Here is a 16,602-nt window from a genome sequence, read left to right as displayed (position 1 = left end):
GTTTGTATTTCCTGAGTGACTGGCTCAAATGAATCACCCCAGAGGAGGATGCCATCAAAGTCATGTCATGTCCTATCTGCATAGCTGGAGAAAGCCGCTCATAGTTACTGTCTTGCCTGTAAAGATTGTGCGCAATGACCGGGCTGTTGAGGTGCCTCATGTGTATGGTGTCTCTTCACAGTTGACGGCAGACCATGGCTAGGAGACTATTGAAATAAGCGCTGAATAGAACATATGAGCTACATCTATAATAGCAAAACACTGGCCAGGTGTTGATTGGAGTCAGGAAAAAGTAATTTTCCTGGCCCTATGTCAGCCCCAGATATTGTTAATTCTAATCTTTTGGGTAATTCTTTACCTGACCTTGGGCAGATCCTCACAGACTTGATGAATTTTGATGAATACTCAAGGAGCTCTCTCCCTAGATCTCTCTTTTTTCCTGTGCATGTCCTCTCTGGTACTCTCTCTCAAACTCTACCCATTTTGTTGTCTCCTGACTCTCCAGATCCGTGTTTTCAACTCAGCGAGTCAGCTGGGCTCTACATGGGGTTTTTCTCCTTGTACCAAAGCCTGAAAATTCTCTTAAGGCAGTAAGATGGGGCAATTGCAGGACTCACTCGTTTTCTGTCTCTCAAGGATCACTGTACCTCTGTGCTTTGCTGCCTGATGAAACCTTGTTTTTCTTTCTTTCTTTTTTTCTGGTTTTGTCAAATGGAGAATAAATTCTCCCTGATTTCTCCACTTTGAAGAAAAGAAATCCTTTTGCTTACTTTGCACATGTCTCATTTTTTTTGTGATACCGAAAGATCTAACAATTAGCAAATATGCTTTACTGTTTCCATACTACACTACCCCATTTGAGCCTTTAGAACTGTATCCTGCTGTCTTTTAATCATCAGTTCAAATGACACATTTGGTTAGGCCTTCTCAAGACACTGCTTCCTCATATCCCTTTTAGCTAAAAGGGATCTCTCCATGCTGTATAACTCCCCGCCGCCCCCACCAAAGGCAATAGCTTATACTGCTAAACCGTAAACTTCATAGGGCAGTAGTAACCAGATCTGTTTATCTCAGTGACTTTCTAGGGTGGAGCACAGAACTGAATATACAAGAGTAACTAAGTAATTACTTGTTGGCTGACTGAAATATCTCATTTGAGTTTTATTTTAACTATGAGTTTATATGACTTATAATTTCATTCCATTTTAAAATGCTTGTAGAAAGGGCTGGTAATTTTGTAGATAACAGGGCTCATAGTTTCTGGAAGATAGCATGCATTTAATATACAGTTATCAAAAAGACTGAAATAATGAGTATATTCAGAGTAAAGGAAATTTGCTGAATAACACATCTTTTTTTTTTCCCCCACAAAGAATAACAATTTAATTTAGTCAAGGATAAATACCTAAGTCTTTTATTTAAGATGTTTTCCAATTTTAGTAAAGATAAATAAACATACTCCAGTTTTTGAGACTGCAAATTGCATTTAATTGAATTGTCTTCGTTTTTCCCTAGAAACTTTAAATCAAGTTTAAAATCACCTAATTCAAGACAGATTGGTTACAAATAACATATAAAAAAATATAAAGAAAATTTCTTTCCTTATGTCAGTTCTTCAAGGAGAAACATTATGTTAAATAAGGTATTTCAAGCATTAGCTTTTAAATGATGAATCACTATTAAATTAAAAACTGAGAATTTGTAACAGTTGACTCACTTTATAGGCAAAAAAGTGCCAATAGCCCAGTAGCAATCCAAACCAAAAGCGAAAACAAAAATATCCCTAAAAGAGGAGCACAGAGAGAGGTTTCAATGGAAATCAAAATGGGCTAAACTTCTATAATTAAAGAACCTAACATATTCATAATGCTTATATGTGGTGATCAAACTGAATTAGAACCATTGTCTTAGATTTCTTCTCATTAATTTGCAGTGGAAGTCAATTTAAACACATTATTCAAAGAACCATGTAATTTTGGACCTGGAAGAGATTGTATCATAGACTTGCACGTGTAGATCAGGAAACTGAGGTACCAAAATATTTAATTGACTGACTACTGTCAGAGCCCACTGCTGAACAGTTATTTCTACTCATACATGGATGGAATTTTCCTTTCAATTTAATTATTTCCTATATATACCAGAAAGGTTAAGTTTGAATAATAAATATTTATAATAAATTTTGATTTAATATAATTGCCTTTTGTAGGCACCTTTTTTTTTTAGCATCTAAACATGAGGACCTAAATAAGAATTTGAAATGAATTAAATTACGTATAAAGAAAATGTAAAATGCATAAACTAATATTCCAAACCAAACCAGCAGTTTTTGGCAAACCCACCTAATCAAAACAAAGCTTCCCTTTTTTTTCTTTCCAGTCAAATTGTTATTATTTTTACTCATAAAGAATAATATCTATCATTGAGTGTTTATTGGTCATTAGGATTTGTGCTAAGTACTTTACACAAATTCTCTCACTTATTTCTAATAACAGATCTATGAAATAAATACCATTAGACTTTCTGTTTCACATTTGAAGAAATGGTATCTTACAGAGGAAACACAAGTGTCTTCCTCATGGTAACACAGTTAGTATATATAGGATCTAAGACTTAAACACGTCTATTTGACCTAAGAAGCAATTTTCTCAAGTTCGTCTCATTCCCTCCTTTTGTATTTTTCCTTCTCTTTGTTTTCTTGCTTTATTTTCTGTCTTCACTAGAATGGTCAAGCATATTTCACAAGGCATAAATGTAAGATATTACTTATAATGCATGTGGAATTGTTTCATTAATTTATAGCCTACTCTTCTCTAATTTTTTTCAATTTCTCGGCATTTACCAATTTGAGTTCTACAGAGTTATATCATCTCTTAATGAGTTGACCATTTGTAAGATTTATTTTTGTTCAACAAGCCTTTCTGCTTAAAATTACAATTTCCTCTATATATCTTGTCAATAATTTTATTGTTTGTCTCAAGATGAATGTCCAAACATACAGTGCAAATATATGTTAATAATAAATCTGCAAATCTTGCAAGAGATGAAATATTTTGATGTGATGAGTCAAAGGAAATGTGAATCAAGCTAGTGTTGAATCATATACATAATCAATGACAAAGTGGATCTGCTAGAATTGGAATAATATTAACTGAAAGAGACAAAATCACCAAGACAGATGATATGATAAATGTTTCAATACAGGATGATTTGAATATGAATTAACAGAGACCCTTGAGGAAATTAATAAAGCCCTTAAAATATAGGTGAATGAATTATCCATTATAATGTTATGGTGAAAGTAAAATAAAAAGAATTAAATTCTATTTGGATTTTTTCTACTTTTTTTAAAATAAAATTTTGGTCAGTCTGTTTTTTTCCTGGGCTTATCTTTAGAAACTAGTTCCTCTTGCATAGTGAAAATCAGAGTGGTGATCTAATTTTTAGAATATAATTTTATTTTTTAGCTTATAGCAGCTTATTTTTTATCTAAAAATACAGAAATGTGGTTATATGAGGTAATTGGACTACTTATGGATTCAGTTAATAAAAAATCATTTACATAAAATCTATTATTTTCGGGTACTTTCCTAGGAACTGAGAATAAAGAGTCCAGTTAGTAAGGTCTCTGGTCTCTAATATTTCATAGGCCAGTGAAATAGCATCGATATTCCAAGCGGTTTCACCCTTTTGAGTATTTTGCACCAGCGTGATTTTGCAAATGTACCTTCATTTGTTTGACTGGCAGGTAGAAACACACACACACACACACACACGCACATTCCTTTTCTGTTCTTAAACACAGTCCAATCCCATGGGTAAAATTGCCTTGTTCATGATTTTTGGAAACACTTTTGGAATAAACATAATTTAATAATGTTATTGTCCCCTTCCTCCCCCTTCCATATCCAGCCAGAGTAGAGATGTTGGTAAAAGGGTGAAATTTCCCTCACATCAGTTCTACCTGCTAATATTCAGCCAGCTTAAGATTATAAATGAATTGAGAAATTGCATATTTAATTAATCTTTCTCTAAAAGATGCCTCACAAACAAGAACTCTTTCCCTCTTCTCCAGACAGGTCCTTATTGAACCCACTGCCAGTTCTGGAGCGTTAAGCTTCCCCCACATAAACTAGTTTTGTCTTGAGTAGGTAAAAGAATATATCATGAGATCAAGCTCATGCATCCAAACATCACGCACACTTTGGCAGAGGAATTATGTTGAGAAACATCCATGGAATTAAACCAAGTTGGAAGGAAAAGATATTTGCTGTAATACCAAGAAGCTCATAAAAGTACTCTGATTATAAAATTTGGTGAAGTTCTTTTCTGTGATGGTGAGAATGAGAGAAGATATCTAAAAATGAAGCACAAGCAAATACTCATTTAAAAATGTAGTATAGGATCCTTACCTTTTGATGTCTTAACAGGCAGAACCACCTCTGATACCTAAGGCACATAGTGCACATAGTATTTTGGGAAGAAGATACAATCTGCATCAGGACAGGGCTTGTCAAGTGCAGTAAGGATTGGCTTTCAGTGCTGAAAAGAAGTACATTCATTTGTTTCTTGGAATTTTTTTTTTAGCCCACTAGGATTCCTTCCAAAATGATTAATGCCCTGTATCTGGCAGGTCTTGTCATTTGGGCCAAGGACAGCATACTCAGTCAGATCCAGTGATAAATGAATCTGAGGCTTTTGTTCCAATAAGCAGGACAGAAATGGTCCTTCCTGGATCTTTGTTACCAAACTTAGAGTTCTCAAAGATTTTTCTTTCTTTTTTTTTTTTTAATTTTTTTTTTGGGGGGGGTAAAGAATGGTTCAGGGAGATGGAACTACTCTCACGCAGGAGAACGCTGGGAAAGATATGCCCAGCATGAAACTGGCTAAAGTGAAGCTAAAAAAAAATCATCTAAATCTCAAGGAGAGGGAGCTATCTCTCAGTGTTAGTGGTTCTCAGGCAGGGGTGATTTTGCTTCCCAGGGGATATTTGGCAATGTCTGGAGATATTTTTGGCTGTTACAGTGTGGCTGAATGAAGTGTGCTATCAGTTTCTGGGGAGTAGAGGTCAATACTAAACATCCTCAACGCATAAAGCAGCCCCCCCATTTAAATTTAATTAGTACCAAATGTCAGTAGTACCAAGGTTGAGGTTGAGAAAATCTAGCACTGAGATCTAAAAAGGAAACCAGTGTTTGAATTGGGAGATTATATAAAACCAGAAGCATTATCAGAGAAATGACCACCTTTCTGGTACTTTGTTCTGCTATAGTAGAATTATTTTATGAGCCTGAAACATGGAAAAGCAAATGTGTAATTATGTCTGAGTGAGAATGTCCATTGTTGCATTGTCTCTAATAGAAAAACAATGAGATTAACTCAAACATCCAGAGTTTACTTGTATAAACTATATTGCATGTATATCCATGTAAGGGAATAAAAGTGTGAGCAATGGGATGCTATTTTATTTAAAAATGCGTATTTATCATTCTCACTTAAGAAGTTAAAAGAGAAAGTAGTTTTGAAGTGGCATAGACTAGAATTACCACAATTATGTTTTATTTTTAGCATAGAGATTATCTCCTTAGGCTTATCATAAACAATGCCACATGGGCATCAATTGCATGATAGAAGCTAATAAGAAAAAAACCTCCCAGAAAAACAAGGTCAAACCTTTAAAACAATGTATATTTTTTGAGAATTTTAGCTAATCATTCCTTACATATCATTCACATATTTATTCTTTAAACAAATATTTACTTAATCTTTTATAATGAGTGATGCACTAGACTCGGCCCTGAAAATATAACAATGTAGAAAAGAGACAAGATAATCGTCTTCCTGGAGTTTATTGGGGTGTGTGTGTGTGTGTGTGTGTGTGCACGCGCGCACGTGCGCACGTGTGAGCTTAGGGGTTTTGGTGACCTTTGAAAAAATTTTTCTTGCAATGAAGCACAGCATTCTGTCGTCATGCACTGATGTCTCTGAATTTTAGGATAAAACCCTAAAGACCCACTATTCTAAGGTTTTGCCCGAAAAGACCAAAAGCCTCTTTTTTGTTGCCAAAAACAAACTGGTGGTAAATGAATTGACGTGTGGAGCAGGTGCTGTTTACAGAGACTGTTGCTATTGGAAACTGTCTCTTTGACTGGCCTTTGGTTCCCTAGGAAGCCACCAAACAAATCCTTGTGAAGCTGCAGTTGTCAGGCATTTCATTCATGATGCTGCCTCAATGTGCAAACTCTCCCTTGTGCCTCTTTGTAAAATAACCCCTCTGTCCTCTCTTTCCTTGGCTGCATCTCACCTCATTGTGCCTTAGGATCAGGTTAGCTCTGCTTTCTTGCCAGGGTTCTGTCTCAGTCGGCAAACTGTTACCTAGAAAACAACAACAATTTGTAGGTGTGCTCTTTAATTTCCCTCTTCTTAATTGGGATGTAGGTTAAAAATAGAAAAAGACAGAAGGTAAAATGAAACAAAATAAATGGAAGCCTTAATACTCACTTTGATATAGTTGTAAATTTTGAAACAGAATTTCAGAACTGAAATTTCAAAACGACATTCCTGGTAAAGAAGCAGGATTTGATTTCCTATTCAACTCAGTTGTATAATTAAAAAAAATGTTTCCTCTGCAATAATTAAAAGAACAAAAATTATCCTATATGCAAAATTCTTATTAGGAGTCAGACAGAAACACTCAATGAGTGTGATTTCAGCAAACTGTCTCCAGGGCTCTGAGGATTATCAGGTGAAGTGCCCTGAATATTGTTCTTTAATTTAAATGCCATTATTCATGGTCTTAAAACTTCTTAGGCTTAGCAGATTAGAATATATGAAAGAAATCTTGACATTCATAATTTTTAATGGTAAATTAATTAATACAGTGTAATTGAAGTGCTATTAAGGTCTTCCATACCTTAATCTACTTTTAGTCTTTGACCCTAGATCTCCAAAATACTTCTCTAATCTGATCCCTCATCCTGGTGGCACCCATGAGATGATCAGGGAGTCTTTGCTGAAGAATTAATTACAAGTAAAAATGAGAGAATATAGCCCAGATTTACCTGATGAAATTATTTACCCTCTTATGAACAAAAAGATTTAAAAGGAAAAAAAAAAGATACTAAAAGGCAAGTAACCCCATTTTTTTTTAATCTCCAGAAAATAAATAGTGTAACCTTCTGTATTTTCCTTTTTCTCTTAGTTGCTGGAAAGCTTTTAGACAATTCCTTGCCCAAAGCAAGCTTAAATCATGTACCTCAAAACAGCAAATGCTTTCGTGGCTTACATATAATCTTTGTTATGCCTTATTATTAAATATGGTATTTAAAATTATTTCTCTTTTCTCTACTGTCTCAAGTCTTTCTGAAACTTTTGGTGTGGCATTCTAAATGATAATATTATGTATGTAACCAGAGCTAACTTTATGAGCTACTAAAGTTGATAGAACCTCATGCTCAAAAGGGTCCAGTGCTGGATGTAATGCTCTGTGTTTGTTGTCTTAAAATTCTTAATTTCAACTTTAAATTTGTATTTTGTTAAGTGAAGTCTACTGGGACAGTGGAGCATGTGCTGAGGACTTGGAGCCTCTGCTCATGCACAGTCAGCCTCTCTGCCTCCCTGTCTTCCTAAAATGGGTTACAGACCATTCACCCCCTACCGTGAGCCTTGCCTGACCTCCCCATTCCCACTCCTACTCTGGGGCCACTGATGTTCTCTGCCCAGCCAGTCCATAGTGTCATCAACAGAGGGAGGTTCACATTGCAGTTGTCTTCCACCCCTTTGTGGGGGCCTGGGTGCAAGCATGAAATAGGTAGGAGTTGGGTATATTTATAGAGTCTTAGAGCAGAACAGGGCAGCAGCTCTCCCTGTCTTGGGCTGGCAACAACAAGGCATATTTAGTAAAACTTTATGTAAGCTTCTCACTGATCCCCAATCCAGAAAGTAAATGCCTCCCAGAGTGGAGGTTGCAATTTCTTAGAGGTCATTCTTTCACTTGAGTTGGCAATGAGTTGGCGAAAATGGTAAATTGATTTCTCTGTCCCTAGCTATGGCATTTTCATTGCCACAGATCATGTATCCTGCCCTGCATGTAATAGATTCATATTTTATAGCCTATTCATTCTTTCATTTATTCAATAGGAAGTATTCTTTTTGAACCTAGCATTATTTTAATTAAAAACTATGATGGGGGTGCCAGGATGGCTCATTTGGTTAAGCATCTGACTCTTGAATTTGGCTCAGGGCATGATCTCAGGATCAGGAGATCCAGCCCTGAGTCAGGCTCTGCACTGGGTGTGGAACCTGCTTGAGATTCTCTCTCTCCCTTTGCCCCTCCTACTTCCCCCCACCCCCCACTTATGCTTATACCCACACACTCTAAAAAAAAACCAAACTATTATAATATCCAGCTGAGTGACACTATGCCGATAATATGCTCTCAGTCCACCAAGCCTGATAGATTAGAGATTTCAGTCACCATATATGGGAATACATAGATTTCAAATGTTATATTAGAAATCTTGATTCTAGGGGCGCCTGAGTGGCTCAGTTGTTAAGTGTCTGCCTTCAACTCGGGTTATGATCCCAGGGTCCTGGGATCAAGCCCCGCATCGGGCTCCCTGCTCGGCGGGAAGCCTGCTTCTCCCTCTCCCACTCCCCCTGCTTGTGTTCCCTCTCTCGCTGTGTCTCTCTCTGTCAAATAAATAAGTAAATAAGATCTTTAAAAAAAAAAGAAATCTTGATTCTAGATTCTATGGGATGACTTCTCCATGATCCCCTAAGGCGGATTAAAAGAGGTTACAGCATCAGAGTTCCTTACAGTATACTAGTTTATTAACCTAGCCTCTTCAGAGTCTAAATGACAGTTTCTGAACCACATGCATAGAATCTGTAATAAGCATACCTGAGTATAATCAGGAATTGCCAGTGTGTCGTTTAAATATGCTTATGTTTTGTGATTAAAAATGAACACAGTAACTATTTTTCCCTGCTTATATATTATGTATGCCATATGCTTACTACTTCTCTCCATTAAATGGCACATTAACCATCTGCTCTTCTAATCCAATACTGATAGTAATCAGTTGTGGAGACCCAGGTATACCAGCCAATGGACTGAGATATGGAGATGATTATGTGGTTGGACAAAATATCTCATACATGTGCCAGCCAGGCTATACAATGGAATTGAACGGTTCCAGAATTAGGACTTGTACAACTAATGGCACGTGGAGTGGAGTAATGCCAACTTGTAGAGGTATGATAATTTCTTCAATATTATAAGTGATAACTGCTGTATATTTACTTTTTAATATGAAAATTTTAAGTAAGCTTAAATAGCGTTTTTGTATTGTTTCACTTTTTTCTGATACTGAAAATTGACTACTGCTGTCTTTATTTTAAAATCATACAGAAAATAACATATAGAATTTAAAATAATATTTCAAGAAAAATATTATATCTTATGAGTAATGACAATGATTTTTAGTACAACCAAAACAACAAAAATATCATGTGCTCTGGTATGTACTCACCTTCATTATTTATATTTATTAGTGAATATTTAAAAGAGAATATAACCTTAATGAATTAGAATTTTAATTTGATGATCCACTTGGTTCAAACAATTCAAAGATGGGAAAAAAAAGTTCTATAACTTGAGAACAATCATACTGAATTATAAAACTAACTCTTCATAAAAAAAGAACATCTTTCTTAATACAATCTAGAATTAATCTTGTAGTCAATATGGGCATAAATTTGCTACTTTATGCTATTTATTTTTCCACTGGAGATATATTTATATTTTTTTGCAAATTTTTCTGATAATTTATGGAATACTGTTGATGTCAAGCCATTTCTATTATTTTATAATTATACTGATATTTCTCATTCAGTTGTCTTTCTAAACATCTGTGAATTGACCAGTTTAACAAAAGGAATAATTTCAACATGTGTCTTTTTCTTCTTGATTATACTGTTTCTGAATCAGATCACTGTATATATACACTTAATGTATGAAAATATATGAACATACATTTTATATTTAGAAGTTATTTCATACATCATTAATTGATTCTGAGAATGGTAATGTAACTCCAAGAATTATTCATGTATGTTGCTACTCATAAAAACACAATCATTGCTCATTTTTAGATTTTGCAATGTGTACCCTTCTTTTTCCCTTCATCTCTGTCATGTTATCTTACCCATCTCTGCTTGAAGCCAACTTAAAACAAATTTTAAAATAAGTGTTTAAACATTTAATAATTTATTTAAAAACCCTACAGTAAATTTTAACATATGAATTTAAGTGGTTGATAGAACCAATTTGGGTATTTTAATGAGATACTTGATCTAGATTGTTTCCAAATGTCACAGAATTACTTGCAAATTCCTTGCTACAATGTTGACACTATATATAGCCAAACAGCCCTGATCTTCAGTCTCTCTAAAGGTCATTGGAAAAATAATTTTATATAAAACCAATAATTTATCAGTTACAGTATACTAGATGGAAGGTCACCCTCTATTTGCTTCCCTTAGAGGTCAGGCAGCTTGTTATTTTCTAAGAGAATCTCTGACAACCAGTAGCCATTATGTTGCCAAGAAATAGTCGCATCCTAGAGGGATTAATTCCAGGGATGTTTCAGGACTACTACCAGGACAATAAAACATGTCACACCATATTGTCCTCCAAAAGGTTAAATTAGCACATACGCTTCTTCTGATGATTTTTTTTTTTTTACACCCGGGATATTTCAACAGCTGTGTCTAATTGCTTTTAATGTAATTGCAGCTGTTACCTGCCCAACTCCTCCCCAGATTTCTAATGGAAGGTTGGAAGGAACAAATTTTGACTGGGGCTTTAGTATTAGCTACATCTGTTCTCCAGGCTATGAACTATCCTTTCCTGCTGTTCTGACCTGTGTAGGAAATGGTACCTGGAGTGGGGAAGTACCACAGTGCTTACGTAAGTATAATTTCTATACTTAAAATTGTATTTTCCCATTTCCACTCTCTTGGAACTCCTTGACTGAGATTATTGCTGTTACTTAAAATTCTCAGATTTTGCTAGAACAAATATGAGATTGATAAAGCTCATTCTGAGGCATAATTAAAATTCAACAGGAAATCACTTACCAGTGTAGATATTTTTCTTATAATCCAACTATTATGTTCTTTCTGCTCTGACTCCAAATATTAGGCTAACCTGCTTTGTTTGCAAACTTATTTAAAAAATTATTTCTCAAATTAAAAACCCTTTAAGATTAACTCTACTACTGGAAAAGTATTCTTATTCTTGTCCAGTTTGTTTCAACTGAATGCTCTAATTTACTCCCAAATTTCTTTCCACAATAAATCTATGTTACTTTACATGGTCATTCAAATCAAGTTCTTATGATGTTATTTGTCATGATAATGCTTGTGATTATACCTAAAATGATTCAGGTAAGCATGGAGAAGAGGGAGTGATATTTTCTTAGAGGTCACTTTATAATATATATTCCAGCAAGTGTCACTTCGAAATTAATTTGGAAGATTGCAAACAAAATAAAAGTCAGCTTTGTGTTTTACACAAAATATTGTAGCACATGATATGGGCAATCCTGTTTCTAGTCTTCCCTCCTTTCCCTGCATGGGGTAGAAGAACACTCCACCTGTCCCCATGGCCTTGAAGTTAGGCAGATCTAACTGAAGACATGACTTGGAACCCTCCAGTCTTCTCATTTACAGTGGAAGCCAAATTGCCTATGGGCTTCTGTGCCATTTGTCTTCTTCTCTCCTGATTTCATGTTATACTACTATCCCCCCATACTTCAAGATTGATGTCACACAAATTGTCTCTTAAAATTCTGTTTTATGCTAAGGATCATCTTAGAAAAGACCAATGTGTTCTAAATAAGACTAGATATTCTACAGCTACTTCAGAATAGATAGGGATGAGGAGATTTACAGAGATGAGTTCATGTTTGTTTGATACATTTAGGAAAGTCTCAATCAAGAAGTATCTTGGATAGGATGTTTTATTTTTTGGCTCTATTAAAATACAAATAATAATAAATACTATTGACATTGAATTATAACTATCACTTTGTCCAAATTGCTTTACATATATGATTTCTACTACACATAACAGAACTCTATGTTTACTCATGACATTTTAATTGATAATGACACTTGGGCTCAGAGAGAGGAATCAAATTGTAAGGACACTGTGTGACCCTGTCATCATTTAGGACACCAGCTACGTTGTTATATGGCCTATGGTTGCACTGCCCCTAAATTAGAGTATGAATTCCAGTTCAGAGAAGGTAGACTAAAGAGATAATGCTGTTATCCATTGAATAGCCAAATTCATTCATTTTAGGGACTTTATAGAAGGGAAAGTCTTTTCTCTTTCATTTTGTTCAAAGTATATCCTTTTATCTTAAAGTTTATGTCATTGTGAACTGGAACCTTTTGAAAATAGATCCTGTGTCTTAAGCCTCTAAACTAGACACCAATAGGTTGTTTGGTTTAGGACATGAAACGCTACAGATAGAAAACAATGGGATGATGAGGAAGTGAGGGGCAGGCAGGGAGCAAGATTGAGGAGTTTATGTGGTTGCATCTCCCTCCTTTCTTTTCTTTGTTGAATAAAGATAAGATTCTGAGAGGAATGACTCAGCAGAAATATGCAAGATAAACACTTCAGAGGTAGGTTACTAAGTAATTTGGCAATAAAAATGATTGCTAAGCTGAAATGCCCATTGATAATGTTCACCGAGGAAATAGCCATTGAATTCAAAATGTGCTAGAGACACAAAGATTAGTAAGATGAAGATCCTGGCCTCTGGGGTTTGATGTTCTATGGCTCGTAGCACAAAGATTTACAATATCTAGGAAATGCTGAACACACTAAACACATGTTTATTTTACCTGTATTGCTTTACTCTGAAATTTTACCCTAAATTTATTTTGTTGAATATTTATTTCATAATTACTTTTAACTTTAACTGTTTTAAAAAGAATGAAAAGTTCCTAAAAAGAGGTTTGAAAATTCAGGTCTCTCCTAGAGTCTTGAATTTCTGAAAGGGTCTTTCTTTGTACCTTGAGCTTAAGACTAAGGTATTTTGTTATTAGGGTATTTATCCATTCCTGTTTGTCTGGAACATTCCTGGTTTATTCCTGTTGTCCAGGTCGATGTCCTATCCAGTTAGAGGTCTCCTTTCAAACCTCAAAAATATCTTTGGTTTGGAGGATGCACCACCCTAAGGGAGCATTTATACTTAAAAACATTTGGATGTTACTGTTTGTTTGCCTTATTAGGGGCATAAGCTTTTAGCTGCTGAATCTGCAAATTTAAAAACCAAGTATGCTTAAAAATGGTTAAAATGGTCAATGTATGTTATGTATTTTTTTACTACAATGAACGAATTGAAAGCATATGATACCTTTGTGTAGGTTATCTACTAGATTTGACCCTATTACACTTCTACATGCTCACTCTGCTCCAGCTTCCACTTCCTTCCAACAGGCTACACATGCTCCAGCTTGTTGACTGATAAGTCTAAGTGCCTAAAACGTCTTAGAATAGGTTCTTTTAGTTGTTAGGAAATCTATGTTGAATGGAATAATGTATTCAATTTGTTTACAAATTCTGTCAAGATGGTATTTTCAATAATTGTTGTAGAACTTTGAGATTCCTTGGTTTGTTATAGATTTGGACTCTACTGGGCTTCTTTAGTCTTTAAAAAACTCTCGAGGGCGCCTGGGTGGCTCAGTTGGTTAAGCGACTGCCTTCGGCTCAGGTCGTGATCCTGAGTCCCGGGGTCGAGTCCCGCATCGGGCTCCCTGCTCGGCAGGGAGCCTGCTTCTCCCTCTGACCCTCCCCCCTCTCATGTGCTCTCTCTCTCATTCTCTCTGTCTCAAATAAATAAATAAAATCTTAAAAAAAAAAAAAAAGAAAAAAGAAAAAACTCTTGAAAATCCTCCACAATATTACAAAGAGGAAGACAATAAAACACTGGGGTATGTGCTTGAGTGTTCAACAGATTACAACAGAACAAATAAGTGTTTCCGTTATATACATATAAAAAGACAGAGCAATCTGGAGAGTACAACCTAGACCATTATGGGCTGGCTCTTTCTGACAGAGCTTTCTGTGAATCACATGCCTTTTCAGAAGCATACTCCAACTTTGCAACCAATTTATACAAATGTGTGGTTTGATTCTGGTCAAGACAAAACAGCAACAAAAATACAAAAAATTCTATAGTTATTAAGGTGGCCTACTAAGTGGAAAACACCTCAATCAGACTTCTTTTCAATATTATGCTGAGCTGTACATTCAGTATTTATCACTTAGACAAAAGCTAAAAAAAATTTCTTTGGGATACATTAATATGAATAACATGTCACTTTAGTTCAGTATTCCAGTTATTTTCATCATTTTTCTAAACTGTTCATCTGATGAATCCTAAATCTTTGCTATAAATATCTTTCTTTTCATTTCCAGCAAAGTTTTGTGGTGACCCTGGTATTCCTGCCCAAGGGAAAAGAGAAGGCAAAAGCTTTATATACCAGTCAGAGGTTTCATTTAGCTGCAGTTCTCCTTTCATACTAGTGGGATCAAGCACCAGAATATGTCAGGCAGATGGCACTTGGAGTGGCTCGTCACCTCACTGCATAGGTAATATTAATTAAAGGTTGATTATTCTCAGTAATTTTGGAATTACTAGATCCTAGTAATGTATTACTAGTATGAATGTATTAATTATTTTCTCTGCCCTACAAACTATAGTTGGCTAAATTTGAAAAATAAATGTAGAATATAGAAGCAATTAGAAGGCATTGAAAATGAATACTGTTAAAACATATAAAGTTGTATTTAGCATTTAAAACTCCCAGAGAAACAGTCGAAGTAATTTTCTTGTTTATCAGTAAAATGAAAAAGAAAAAGGTTGTCAGATTAATAGCTTAAGTACTAACATTTGTATATATTCTTATAGTTAATGAGTCATAGTCATATGATATTAAACTTGCTCCAAAAATTAATAAAAAAGATACATTGACGGGGCATCTGGGTGGCTCAGTCAGCTAAGCATCCGACTCTTGATCCCAACTCAGGTCTTGAGCTCAAGGTCCTGAGTGCAAGCCCCGCATTGGGCTCACTGCTGGGCATGGAGACTACTTAAAAAAAAGAAAAAAATACATTGACATCAAAATGGCCCTAAGCACATTTCTGTAGTCTTAAATTAAATGCCACATTTGGTAAACCAACCAAATAATCTGTCATACAAACTAGCCAACTCAGACACTACTAGTTTTACCATTTTAATGCCTGGATCTCCTACAGGTATCCATGAAAAATGCAAATAACTAAGTCCTGTTTCTGGAAAAACTCTTACTTCTTGAGGGGAATATTATCCTACCTGAGATTATAATTTAACAAAGTCCTTGAGCAAATGTTTAATATACATGTTCTTTTTTCATATCCTTCATTTTTCCTTAACTTTTTATCCACAGAGTAAGTTGGATGTCAAGTGCTTTTACATCAGAAGGGCTCAAAGTTCAAGAATTGCATAATTCATGTAAATTGCAGTGTACCTGAATTCTTGCTTTAAGATTAGTAGACTTCTGTCCATGGAGAGACGCTATTAGATTTATATTCTTTATTATTACCCATAGTCCTTTTCATTAAGGCTCAGATCACTCAAAATTGTTTTGTATGCGAGAAATATACATTTAAATATAATTACAAATTTTAAAGGAACATTATGCTTATAATCTTCATTTTTAGAACCCACCCGTACCTCATGTGAAAATCCAGGAGTCCCAAGGCACGGATCTCAGAACAATACATTTGGATTTCAAGTGAGTACTTTAAATAAATATTTCTATTCAGTATAAAACTAGATTGAAGCCTTCTTTGATTCATGTGCATATAATCATGTTGGCAGAAACAGAAAACATCATGCTTATATCTGTATTCATAACCATATAAAAAAAGGTAAAAGGCAACAAAAGCGTAGAAGGAAATTAGGAGAAGAAAAATGTGATTTAAGAGAATAGCCTAAATGATCATGACAATAAAACAAAAGAAAAATTGAAGACAGCTGTGAGCCTAGGAAAATCCATATGTTTAGCTAGTACATAAGAGAGTGTTAAGTAGGAAGAAATGAGGGGGTAAATGAGTAAATTCTAAAGGAGGATGTGGGGGAGTGAGGAAAAGTAAAGATGAATTAGGTTAAAGAGTTAGCAAACATAAAAATGTGGTTATTCAATAAAGCAATTAGACTAAAATATGTTTATCTTATGTGTATAATACTAAAATATTTTTAAACATTTTCACTGACATGGGAAATTTCTGAGAAAATAATTTATCCTATTGTTACACAATAGTTGGATTGTTACATTGGAATTCTTCAACATGCCCAGTCATGTGTGGCTGACTTTCTTATTTTCTCTTTTTCTAATTTAGATTTTATGTAGAGATTCAGCAAGTTTTTCATTACAGGGCCCTTAGGGGAGCCAAAGTGCATACTGACTCCACGAGAAAATAGCCAATATACACATTACCCAATTGCCTTGTGTTGCAGAGTTTTCTAAATTGTACTA

General features: G+C 35.0%; 1 protein-coding gene across 3 annotated transcripts in view; it reads left to right on the top strand.

Annotated features, from left to right (window-relative positions):
• Positions 1–16,602, top strand: part of CSMD3 (CUB and Sushi multiple domains 3) — a 1,201,062-nt gene that overhangs the window by 1,154,888 nt on the left and 29,572 nt on the right. For all 3 annotated transcript variants that reach the window (XM_035011782.1, XM_035011781.1, XM_035011780.1), the window contains 4 exons: positions 9,077–9,256; positions 10,799–10,972; positions 14,501–14,674; positions 15,785–15,858. In XM_035011782.1, the coding sequence (XP_034867673.1) occupies positions 9,077–9,256; positions 10,799–10,972; positions 14,501–14,674; positions 15,785–15,858 (602 nt within the window). The remainder of the gene's footprint in view (positions 1–9,076; positions 9,257–10,798; positions 10,973–14,500; positions 14,675–15,784; positions 15,859–16,602) is intronic.

This window comes from Mirounga leonina, unplaced genomic scaffold, assembly GCF_011800145.1.
Source record: "Mirounga leonina isolate KUSES-001 unplaced genomic scaffold, KU_Mleo_1.0 Mir_165, whole genome shotgun sequence".
Classification (NCBI taxonomy): domain Eukaryota; kingdom Metazoa; phylum Chordata; class Mammalia; order Carnivora; family Phocidae; genus Mirounga; species Mirounga leonina.
The sequence above is the reverse complement of the archived record's forward strand: the minus strand, read 5'-3'. Positions and strand labels throughout refer to the sequence as shown.